General features: G+C 31.4%; 1 protein-coding gene and 1 pseudogene across 1 annotated transcript in view; both read left to right on the top strand.

Annotated features, from left to right (window-relative positions):
- LOC115979679 (alcohol-forming fatty acyl-CoA reductase-like) overlaps positions 1 to 12,398 on the top strand; it is an 86,624-nt gene extending 74,226 nt beyond the window's left edge. The window contains exons 9-10 of the mRNA XM_031101744.1: positions 11,796 to 11,923; positions 12,008 to 12,398. Coding sequence (XP_030957604.1) covers positions 11,796 to 11,923; positions 12,008 to 12,164 — 285 coding nt within the window. The 3' untranslated portion in view covers positions 12,165 to 12,398. The remainder of the gene's footprint in view (positions 1 to 11,795; positions 11,924 to 12,007) is intronic.
- Positions 7,691 to 10,928, top strand: LOC115979698 (annotated as a pseudogene).
- Positions 12,399 to 12,829: the final 431 nt, after the last annotated feature.

The following is a 12,829-nucleotide window of genomic DNA, read 5'->3' on the forward strand; positions in this document are numbered from 1 at the left end:
TCAGTATTGGTATTCTCTATGCTATAATATATCACCTTTTTTTTTTTTTTTCCTTTAAACTTGAATATCATCATTTTAATATATTGATGCCCATTTGTTTAACTTTGATTTTAAGTGCATTGACTGGGAACTGGGAAGACTACATTATGCACACCCATATTCTAGGGGCTTGATATGAGTGTACATATTAGAAAATGCTTGGTTCACTAAGTGTAAACCAATATTTGATAATGTATATTGTAAACACCCTATTTCAATCTATCAATTATGATGCATACTCACTCGAGCTTGTATCCCTCTAAATGATGAGCCAATTTAAATAATGCGCCAAAACTTTCCGATATCCATTGAGATTCTGAAAGAGTTTTGGACGAGCTCTTTGGTCACTGTGCTACATATTGAAAATCTTGAGGAGAGTCTTGAGAGGAGAAGTATAAAATAGAGTGAAAATACACAAATTTTGAATGAAATTTTACTCCCAAAAAATTTCCACCTTTTTTCTAAAGTTTTGTTTTAGTTTTTTTTTTTTTTGGTTATTTCAGGGTTTACCTTTCTTTAAATTTTAAAACTGTTTTAAAAAAGAGATTGATAAAAATATTTTGAGAAAAAAAAAAAAAATCCAATCCTGGGGGCCAAATTTAACTTCGAACTACTAAACCCAGAGCTCCATCTAAACCCACAACAGCACCGGCAATTTCAGCCCCAAAGCCCAAAACAGGCTCAATCACTAAAACCACCTTCATTACCACAGCAAATCCCACCAAATACATCCTCTCAAAAAACACAGATTTTGAAATTTGCTTTTTTATAATTCAATAATTAGGGGGAGATTTGAATTCATAATATTTTCATTAAAAACATTAAAATGTGTCTACCAGTTAAGTCAAGTTACCAGGCTTTCGATTTGTTAATGGCATGGGTGTTGAATCGTTGATAAGGTTTGGGCTTGCAGTTGGATTTTGGTGAAATTAAAATAAAAGGTTAGATTTTGATTTCTTCTAGGATATTGCTAAGTTACTCAACATGGGCTTTGTAGGCGGTTAGCTATTAAGCAGAAGAGGACCTTGAGGACTTTCCAAGAGTAAAGCAATTACAATTGAATGAGATTTTGAGTAAGAAAGTACAGGGCCTGGCTAACTCGTTTCCTAATAAAACCAAATCCATTTTAACTTTAAAAAAAGAAGCCCAATTCCTTCGGGAGCACTGTTCAATACTTATTTTCTAGGATAGAAACCAAATTATAATAGGCCCATGTTTTGGATTAGATTATTTTCATCTTTTTTTTCTCTTCAATTTCTATTCTTTAATTTTGTCTTTAATATTTAATATATATATATATTAGTAATTAGTAACATGCCTTTATTTAAGCAATATATATATATATTTATATATATATATATATTATATAAAGTTTCAATCTATGACGTTTGCTTTTAATAATTGTATTTTTTATCATTACACCAAGACACCAAACGGTTTTTTATGTAGGCAGGATTAAATCTCAAATCTCTTATGCAACTATCAAAGATTTTACCAATTGTTTTAATTGAAATCCATAATTAAGCAATATTTTATTCAATCTAAATTATGCAAATATAAACTTGTGATAAGAATGAAATAATTCATATCAAACATGAAATAAAACACATGTATATATTCTTTTAATAAATATCTTTTATCCATTTATATACAAAGTTAATAGACATGTGGCACAAGTGTAATGAAATTTTCTAATCTATCATTGGCTATATTTAACAATATTACTAGATATAACATTTTTAGCATAAAACCCATAGGATTTTTAATCCATTAAATAAACACTAAATTTTTTAGTGACGTGATAACAAACAATTAGATGGCGAGATTACTAATTCTTAAGGAAAACTTACAATGGGTTAAAATTACACAAATAACCTTTGACATTGAAGAACAAAACGGGTATAATTTTCTTTTAGAATATAACTAGAACCTTGACGTGTTTTGAAATACAAGGAATAGGTGACTATAGGAAATTTAAAGATGATATAATATATAGAATCTTTCAGTGGTCATCCGCACACTATTAGAATTCCATATATCAAAATCTTACAATATTTTTGTAACAAGTGATATATCAAATCACCATAGGTCAAAATTATATATATAAAAAAAAGAATATATATACACACACAAACACACTTGAACCTACCACAATTTGAAAAGTCAATATTGTACAGGTACCAGAAAAATATACTATACTGGCTATTAAACCAATATCGGTATTCTTCTAAAATGTAGTGGATGAAATATTGGGTTGTACAGGCCTATATTGGTGGTACTAAGATGTTTTAAGTGTTTTGGCAAATATAATAAAAAAAAATAAAAATGTAAACAAATTGAAAAATATTCGGAAAAAACATGTTATTTAAGCTAAATATTATATTAATGTACTTAAACTATATTTGGGCTTGGAAGCTATGTGGATTTTAAATTTTGTTAATAAACATAAAAATTAATAAATTCATACTTATATAAATAAATACAAACATATATGTTTGTTTGTTTAGACCCCTTAAAACTAGATTAGTTTAACCTATTGAACTAGCCAAGTAGTTAGTTAGGTTAATTATGAGATCTAGGCTAAACACATATAATCATATCATATAGTGTGGAAAAATAAAGAAGACAACGATATGATTACCTCGGAAAACCAATGAAACCAACCGTTTCAAGGTAAAAACTTGGGAAGGATTTAACTTAGTTATCTTTAAGGTAAACAAATCCACTATGATAGAAGGGAAGATTACAATAAATTTAAACTATAAATCTAAAGCTACCTCAAGTAGGACTTACTACCATGACCACGTGCAGCTCCGACTCCACAAACTCTTTTATCTTAGAATTTCTAAACACAAACTCCCTATTTGTGACTTTGAGATCTCACTCAAAGGTTTCAGATCACCATTAGTAATAGATCTTTATGTAGCAACTTATTTCCACCAGTTCTTGATTGTAAATCTTGTTTCGGTAAACACTTGTAGAGTTAGAAGGTACAGTAACCTCTCAAATCTCACAAGAGTAACTCATAAGTCTTCCAAGGGCTTCTAGAACATAATTAGGGTTTTCCTTTTATACTTTGTAGTGTTGGATTGAAACCCTAAACATTTTTGTGGTCTTGAGCCTGATTTAAATTTTGTAAAATTGACTTATCTACGATTTTCGATCGATTGAGTGTAATTTTCGATTTCCTGAGCTTCACAGAACATGAACTTTCCCTTCTGCAGCTTGAATGTTCTTGAAAGTTGATTTGTACAATCTTGACCAATGTCTAACACCTAATCTAGACATGTTTTTGTTCTCGGTTTGCCAACATAGACAAAATAAGAATCTAAACATTTAATCCTAAATATTTAGAACCTAACAATCCCCCCCCCCCCTTTGGCAATCTGTGACAAAACATACATAAAAATGAATCGCTCAACTCAAGAACTCTCCTAGGATTTTCTAGTCACTACGATCAAAATATGTGACATCAGAATCAAGATTGTTTGTTTAAAGACTATAAACAACTCACACAATTAAGCACTACATAGCACAAACTAGCAAAATGTAGAAAATTTTTCATCAAAGCTAAACAAGGTACACTGTCATACAACTTTATAATTACACACTTAGTGGTGTGTAATACACAATTCTTTTTTAATTTTTTTTTAAATAAAACATAAAAACATCCTAATCAACCCTAGAATGAATTGCTATAGTACTTCTCCAAATCTAGAGAACACTGTAGCAACTCCAAATCAATTTTTCTGCTTAAAAAATTATACCAGTTACTATTATATCAATTCTTTCTCTCTCCTCCAGGTTTTTTTTTTTTTTTTCTCACATAATCCAAAAAAAAAAAAAAAACCGATCTGACCCCGTTTCTCACATAATCCAAACACAAAACAAAATCCAATTCTTAAAATAAAGTTGAATCAGAAAAAAAAAATGAAAAAAAAAAAAGAAGCCGATCTGACCCAGCCTGGTGGTGGGGAGGAGAGAACGAGTGGCAGTGGGGCGGTGGACGTGGTAGTGCTGCATGGTGAACGTCGATCTCCACTGGCTTTGTCCTTTCTGCGATCTCGATCTCCACCGGCGGTGGGACGGCTCTCTCTCTCTCATGTGAACTAGATGTTTAGGTTGTTGGAATGTTCTTGAGGTGAAAGAAAATAAAAGAAGAGGGATAGAGATAGTGGACACTTGTGTGGAGGAGAAAAACAAGAAAAAGAAAAAAGAAAAAAAGAAACGAAACGTGTATGGGTGAAAATGAAATGAAAGAAAGAAAAATAATATAAAAAATAAAAAAATCCTAATTGAAAAATACTACCACAATATTTTCACAATAAATTTTAAATAACAAATTGTTATTAGTTAATATTGGTGAGTAAAAAAATAATTTCAGTGGTGAGTTCAAATTAGAACTAGTAACAACTTTCCATATAAATTTTGTTGTGAAAGTATTGTGTAAAATGTTGTGAACATAACACTTCTCATTAAAAAATATAGTTGTTAAAAAAAGAATAAATGATGATTAAAAATAGAATAAACAATGAATGAAGAAATAATATTTAAATGAGATAAAGAATGTGATAGAGAATCTGTTGGAAAGTGTATTTCAAAAAGTGAGTATGTAAAAACTAAATGTCACTGTTCATTCTCCGAATAGTACAAAAATTTGAATAAACTGCTAGAAATAACCTAAGGACATACATTAGTAAAACTCAAGTTTTAACCCAACTTTTATAGGAAATATAAAAAATTGTCAAAATATTAATTAATTTTTCTTTTTTCATAAATTTTTTTCTAAAATAATTTATTAATAAATACTTTTAGGGCATTCACTACTATTTTTTTTTTTCTTTTTGAGGGACAAATTTAACTACTATATTCAAAACGAAAACTTTCTTTACCAAAAAAAAAAAAAAAAACGAAAACGAAAACTTGACTATACTGATTATCAATAATAGGGAACAACCGTACCACCACGCAATCTACGTGCTACTATTATTCGAAACAAAACTCAACTTTATAGCTTTTATTTACTATTGGAGAGAGAAAGAGAGAGAGGGAGAGAGAGAATCAGTATGTTGCCGACACAATGGTGTCACTAGCGTGTGTGGAGAGGGGATACTCCAGGAGATTAATAGCGTGTGAAGCTATTAATTAATGGCCTGTTTGGATGTTTAAAAAAGGAGGGGGAGTAGAGTAGAGGGAGGGAGAGTAATTCAATTACCTTATTTGGAAGTTTTTTAAGGAAGGAGGAGAAGGGGTTTGGAGGGATTTGGAGGGGTTTCAACTACTTCCAATCCCTCATTTTTAATTCCTCCAAATTGGAGAGATTTGGAGGGAGAGTAGAACGCATAAATTATTGAATATGTAAATTACCTAATTTACCCTTATTATATTAAAAAAATTACAAGGTTTTTTAATGTCAAAAAAAAAAAAAAAAAAAAAAAAACTGATTATGTAAATAATATTTGTTTGTTTCCTAAGAAAATTAAGGTGAATGAAAAGAAAAATTGAATCAAACTAGCTAGGGCAAAAGCAATGGTATCAAAGCCTATGAATTCGATTGCCAACACGAAGCTCTCTGAAAAGCCTTCCAAAGCCAAAAAAGAAGCCGAGCTATCTTCCTACGATGTCGATGATGATGGCGATGACGACAACAACAACAACATATTGCTCTCCAAAACCCTAGCTCATATTCAAACTTTCAGCTAGTTTCATTGTATTTTTGGTTTCATCGAGTTCAATGCTTGATTTTTGTGTTTACGTGCCATTTCTCATCATTTCTTGGCCTCTGTTTTGTTGCTAAGAAAACAAAGGAAACTACATTTTTTTTTCTTCAGTTTTGCCGTATTGCTCTCCAAAACCCTAGCTCATATTCAAACTTTCAGCTAGTTTTATTGTATTTTTGGTTTCATCGAGTTCAATGCCTGATTTTTGTGTTTACGTGCCATTTCTCATCATTACTTGGCCTCTGTTTTGTTGCTGAGAAAACAGAGGAAACTACTTTTTTTTTCTTCTGTTTTGTCGTATTGCTCTCCAAAACCCTAGCTCATATTCAAACTTTCAGCTAGTTTTATTGTATTTTTGGTTTCATCGAGTTCAATGCTTGATTTTTTGTGTTTACGTGCCATTTCTCATCATTACTTGGCCTCTGTTTTGTTGCTGAGAAAACAGAGGAAACTACTTTTTTTTTCTTCTGTTTTGTCGTATTGCTCTCCAAAACCCTAGCTCATATTCAAACTTTCAGCTAGTTTTATTGTATTTTTGGTTTCATCGAGTTCAATGCTTGATTTTTTGTGTTTACGTGCCATTTCTCATCATTACTTGGCCTCTGTTTTGTTGCTGAGAAAACAGAGGAAACTACTTTTTTTTTCTTCTGTTTTGTCGTATTGCTCTCCAAAACCCTAGCTCATATTCAAACTTTCAGCTAGTTTTATTGTATTTTTGGTTTCATCGAGTTCAATGCTTGATTTTTGTGTCTACGTGCTGTTTCTCATTACTTGGCCTCTGTTTCGATGCTGCGAAAACAGAGGAAAATAGTGGAAACTGCATTTTTTTTTTTTTGTTCTTCTTCAGTTTTGTCCACTGATAAGGATCTTTCACTTAGAAAAAGATACATAGTTGTATTAAGTCGAGTAGTCACAAATGATAATGAATCTGAGATTTAGAAGCTCCAATTTAATTTTCCTTTTGTACAATTTTAGCTACCACAAGGCCTTTCCAAAAATTTTATTTGAATTTATTAGTTAGTTATTTTTTAGTTTATATAAGCTTTAATGGTTCGCAATTTGTTGATTTTTATATTTAGCGTGAATAATTTTTAAGGTTCTTAATAGTTTGAAATTGTAATGAAAAAAATTTACTAATAACATATTCTAAGATTGAAAAAAAATCTTAGAATAAATTAATCATATACCAATGTTACAAGTCCATTTTCAAATTGGGGTAAATATGTCTATTTTAATAATTTCCTCTTCTCTCCATCCTAATTTTTAAAACATCCAAACAAGGAGAAGGGCTAATTACTCCTTTCCCCCTTACTAATTTTAAAAACATCCAAATAAGGTGGAGGGGAATCATTCCACTCTACTCTCCTCCCCTCTACTCCCCTCTACTCTCATCCCTCTCTGAACTTCCAAACAGGCCATAAGTAGCTAGGGTTTGTTTGTGTGTGATTTTATTTATTTATTTATTATTATTATTATTACTAGTTAAAGTTTTTTTTTGAAAGCGAAAGTATAGAAATTCCTACGACTTTGAAAATGCGGGGGTAGAAATGGTAGAGGAATTATACACCGCATCAGTCGTCAACTTCAGTACGTAGCCCCCACCTTTTTGTAATCAATTTTATTTATAATTATATTTTTTCTAATTTTTTGATGGTTTGTGGTTCAACTGCCCTCCTCTACTAGTACTTCAGTAGCAAGATCATTCAGCAATCAAATTTTTCCCTCCCTGTACTAATAGTAATCAGTAATCTCCAACCACCTTGGTACAAAAATTTAATATATGAGTACATTTGGAAATAGCGTAACAATGCAATTGATTTCTAATGAATACCCAAAAAATTAATGAAAGAAGCTTGAGAGGAAGATGCCAAAACATACTATATAAATAAAGAAAGCTATGACTCTCGAATCCGCCTTAGAAATCGTCTACTTCTTGCTTGAGATCATCATCATTTACTCTCTCCCTCTCTCATTTTTTTTCCTCTCATGGAATTAGAAGGTATACTCCAATTTTTTGAGAACAAGACTATTTTAGTCACTGGAGCCACAGGCTTTCTAGCCAAAGGTTCTCTCTCTTTCTCTCTCCCTCCTTGGCTCCTCTCATTTATGTATAGCACAACATGCGTGTTTTACTTGTTTATAATCTTGTGTGTGCATGTGTTGAAGGATGTTGGTGTTAGTGATAAGTGATTACCCTGATTGCAAAAATGCATGCAGTGTTTGTGGAGAAAATACTAAGGGTTCAACCAAATGTGAAAAGGCTCTATCTTCTTGTGAGAGCTTTCAATAATAAGTCTGCTACACAACACTTTCGTGAAGAGGTACACCAATTAAATACTTTTTATTTCTCTAAAAATGAAAATGAATGCACCCAACTACATATTGGTTTTCAGTTTTTACATGTTACATGATCTCTTTAATTTAGATTGAAATGTAAAATACAGTTTTTAGTTTGGAAAAATTATTATTTTGATCCTTAATGTTTAAAACCTAAAATAGGTTTAAATAATTTTTTTTTTTCATGTAGTTTACCAATGTTCAAGGAACATTGTGTTTAATCTGTCATTTGTACCGTTTATTTGTAGGTGATTAAAAAGGACATATTTAGGATTCTAAGAAATAATTTGGGTGCAAATCTATAATCCTTTATATTTGAAAGGGTTACTCCTATCTCTGGTGACATTAGTGACGAGAATTTTGGAATCAAAGATTCTATATTAATAGAAGAGATGTGGAAAGAAATAGACATCGTCTTAAATTCTGCTGCTACAACAAACTTTGATGAAAGGTAACAAAGAACATTATTGTGTGCATGGTCAAAATGATTCATATAATTAAACAATAAAACTATTTTACCTTTTCTATTCCTTTCTTTAGATATGATGTTGCATTGGGCATCAACACATATGGAGCTTTGCATGTTTTAAACTTTGCAAAGAAATGTATTAAATTGAAGGTGCTTCTCCATGTATCAACCGGTCAGTGTAGACTTGAACTCTACCCTTATAAACTGATTTAGTTTACTTGAGCTCTCCTCAACAGATTATCGTTGTTGTTTTAATAGCTTATGTGTCTAGCGAAAAGGGGGGCAACATACTTGAAAGCCCATTACACATGGAAGACACGCCAAAGGGAACCTCAAGATTAGTTATCAATGCCGAAAAAGAAGTTGTGGAGGAATACCTATGTAGATTACGAGTGCAAGGTGCCACGAATGAAGAGATCACATCCACCATGAAGGATTTGGGCATTAAAAGGTTTTTAAGAATCTTACAAAATATGTTGAAAATCATTTAATAAATTTTCCAATGACATAATAGTTGTCATCTTCATGCCAATCATGTGTATTTACTAAAAAAAGTTTGTGAAATAATAAAGAAAATAACTAATGTATACGAAGGAAGTCAATACCATACTGGAAGGCGTTTCGTTTTGGTCATGAAAATAAAATATTTTGGTACTGGTTAATACCAATGTACTATTTTGAAATTATCGCTAATTTGATATATTTATAATGTTAAATTAAATCCCTATAATTTGTAAAAGAAATTTAAATTTAGAAATAAAAAATTCACTTAATATGTCAAGCTTTAGTTAAAGTATGAGCTAATTAGTAATAATAGGCCATTGATGTATTTATTATTTAATAATAAAAAGATAATAATAAAATTAATGTCTTTTCCTACCTGCCAATGGAGACTTCTAAGGTTTAAAAAATATTTTAATTGTTTCTCAAAAAAAAAAAAAAAAAATATTTTAATTAAAAAAATAAAAGTTTTTAAAGTTTTGAATTACCAAGTTAACGTCGGTTAGTGTCCTATCAAAGGCACACTGCCCAAATTTCAAGTTTCAAGGCCATAAAAGCTACATATGTCCTCCAAAAAATAAAATTTAAAAAGCTATTACTTGTGTCTACCGCCCATAGCCATAAGATAAAGTAAAAAATAGAAAAGGGGGAAGAAGTCTGGCTTTTGGGACTCTGCGCGAAGAAGAAGAAGAAGATTGGAAGAACTAGATGAGAGGATGAACGGAAAAATAGAGTCACTACTAGAACATCACGGCGACAGTGAGGATCTGAGCTATCTGCTTTTTTATTCTTATCCACTGACATCGTTTATTTTGTTTTTTTTTTTTTTTTAAATATCGGCTGATTTTTATTTTTCAGCCGGAATCCGATATATTTCCTGGTATGGCCGGTACAATCCGGTATGTCCTGGTATTTGGAGTGGTAAGAAACAACCATGTTTTGGTACCGGTTTAGGTGTCGGTATGGTAAATACAAACTGTACGGACAGTACGGTACTGTATTAACTTCTTAGTGCATACAATTAAATGTTATCATGAGCCATAAAGTAAAACTCTTAAAAAAAATTTTTAAAAAAAAGTATACACTTAACATACAGAACATCATTTTGCAAAGGAACTTGTCTTTAAGTTACCATTTCGAACTTTGAAATTATGGCTTAAAGTCATGAGCTCTTCTGTAATTTGCAGCCACTTGTGTGTACTATGTGTATAATAGAATATATGTAATAGGCACTATTTTGAAAATAAAGTCTTTTTTAGATGATTTTTTCCTTCTTGTTTTAATTTTTTTTTTTTTTTAATTATTTGCAAGGGCAAAATTATACGGATGGCCAAACACCTATGTATATACAAAGGCATTGGGAGAAATGCTTTTAGGACAATTTCATCAAAATCTGCCCTTGGCTATCGTACGTCCCACCATGGTAACCAGTACTTACAAAGAACCATTTTCAGGTTGGATTGAAGGTGCGAGGTAATCATAATTTGACATGGAATTATACAAGCTCACAATACTGAAAAACTATCTTTTATTTTTTTGGTTGGATAATTGAGAAGATAAGGTGATCAAGAAAAAAAAAAAAAAGGCTAAAGTAACAGTTCAGTAATAGTGGCATCATTTGTGATGCTCTATGTTTTTTGTTCAAACCCCACATGTCACCACCCACTGTTTACCTATAAAACAATGAAGAAATATAACACTATTCTAGACTATTTTTTTTCTCCTATTTTCATGGATTCACGCTTTGTTAAATGGAATTTCCTTGTTACAGAACCATAGATGGTGTAATTACTGCCTTCGGTAAAGGGAGATTGAAAAGCTTTCTTGGCCATCCTAATTCAATCTTAGATGTTGTGAGTTAAATTCATTCTTCACTCATTAAGCAAACACATGTAGATAAATCTATTTATCCGGCTTATATGCTTGTGTTTGCCTACATCATTATTTTCAACAAGCTTTCAATACTGAATTTTGAAAGTCTTGCAGATACCAGCAGACATGGTGGTAAATTCTATTATTATGGCCATGGTGACTCATGCAAATAAGTCTTCTCAGATCATCTTCCATGTGGGTTCTTCATTGAGAAATCCGATGAAACTCCCTAGTCTTTCAGATTTAATCTCTCTGTATTTCACTCAAAATCCATGGATTGATAGAAATGGAAAGTCAATCAAAGTCAGCAAGTTGATAGTCTTTGGCAATATTGCTACGTTTCAAGCATACATGGCTATTCGATATAAACTGCCGTTGAAGGTATTTGGTGACCAAACACTCTTAATTATTTGTAGTGGTATTTTATTCTTGCAACAAAAAGAAAATATAGCATTTCCTTTCAAAGGTTCCTGTGAATCAGACAGTACCATGCATGCAATATGACAGAGAAAACGTCCCCTCAATATGTGTATTGTCTATACTATTGGACAAAGTGGCGTGTGGGTGTGAAATTTTTAATCTAAATTGTTAAGTATGTCACAAAGTCAAAACAACCCTGCAATAATATCAGACACTAAACATGCATTATCACAGAAAAAAATGCATTATCACTAAAATGATTTTGAATCAGACACTAAACATGCATTATCACAGAAAAAAATGCATTATCACTAAAATGATTTTGAATCAGACACTAAACATGCATTATCACAGGGAAAACGTCCCCTCAATATATGTATTCTCTATACTATAATATCACTATTTTTTTTCTTTCTTTCTAACAATATTCTTTGAAGGTGTTGTGGTTAGCAAATCTGATGCTTTGCCAGTACTATCGGGAAATACGTATTAATCTTAACCGGAAGGTCAGAGTAGTGATGCGAATGGTTGACCTCTACAAACCATATGCATTTTTTACAGGCAGGTTGGTATTGTTTATTGTAATGATTAATTTTTCAATTGTGTTTTCAATGTATCCACTGATAATAAGCTTTTTTCTTCCATACAGCTTTGATGACTCTAACACAGAGAATCTAAGAGTGGCGATTAGAGAGAGTGATGTCGATGTAAATTTGTTTTACTTTGACCCAAGGTGCATTGACTGGGAAGACTACATTATGAACACTCATATTCCTGGCCTGACAAAGTACTCAATGAAACCGTAACTTTGAGGGATTGTTTATTTTTATTTCGCAAAATGTTGTGTGATTTGAAATTTCTTTCATCAATAAGGCAATAGCAACCTACCTAGCTGGCTGCTAGTCTGTTTAGAATTTTACTTGAAGTGAATTAGTGTTCAGAAATTAAATATGCAAGAAATAAATGAATAGATGTGAGGAACTAAATAAATGTATGTTACAAATTAATAAAGTGTGAAAATGGAGTTAAAAAGGGTTTTATTTGGAGTATACATACCCATTTGTAACCAAGGGGGGAAAAATTCTCTTCTTGTTATTCTTCTTGTTTGAGATTGTTTACATGCATGTGTAAGCCAATCAACTTGTAATGAAGCGAATTTTGAGTGAAAATGCTTATGGTGGGAATCGACATTCTTAACTCGATTGTCTCTTTAATTTTCTTGACTTACCAAAGAAAACTTTGATAATTGGGGTATCTAACTGAAAGACTCACTCATATTCCAAAATGCAAGGAAATTAGTGGGAAAATTGTATGTATAGTTTACATGATAAAAAAAAACCTTTGACTTCAAATAAGAAATAGTCCTCGCAAAAGGCTTAAAAGAATGATCAATGAGCTCTAATGCTTAACTATAAGGTTTTTGATGAAACCACGTTCGAGAAATTTGTAAATGTAGTTGTCTAATCAAGCA

This window comes from Quercus lobata, chromosome 1 (assembly GCF_001633185.2).
Source record: "Quercus lobata isolate SW786 chromosome 1, ValleyOak3.0 Primary Assembly, whole genome shotgun sequence".
Classification (NCBI taxonomy): Eukaryota; Viridiplantae; Streptophyta; class Magnoliopsida; order Fagales; family Fagaceae; genus Quercus; species Quercus lobata.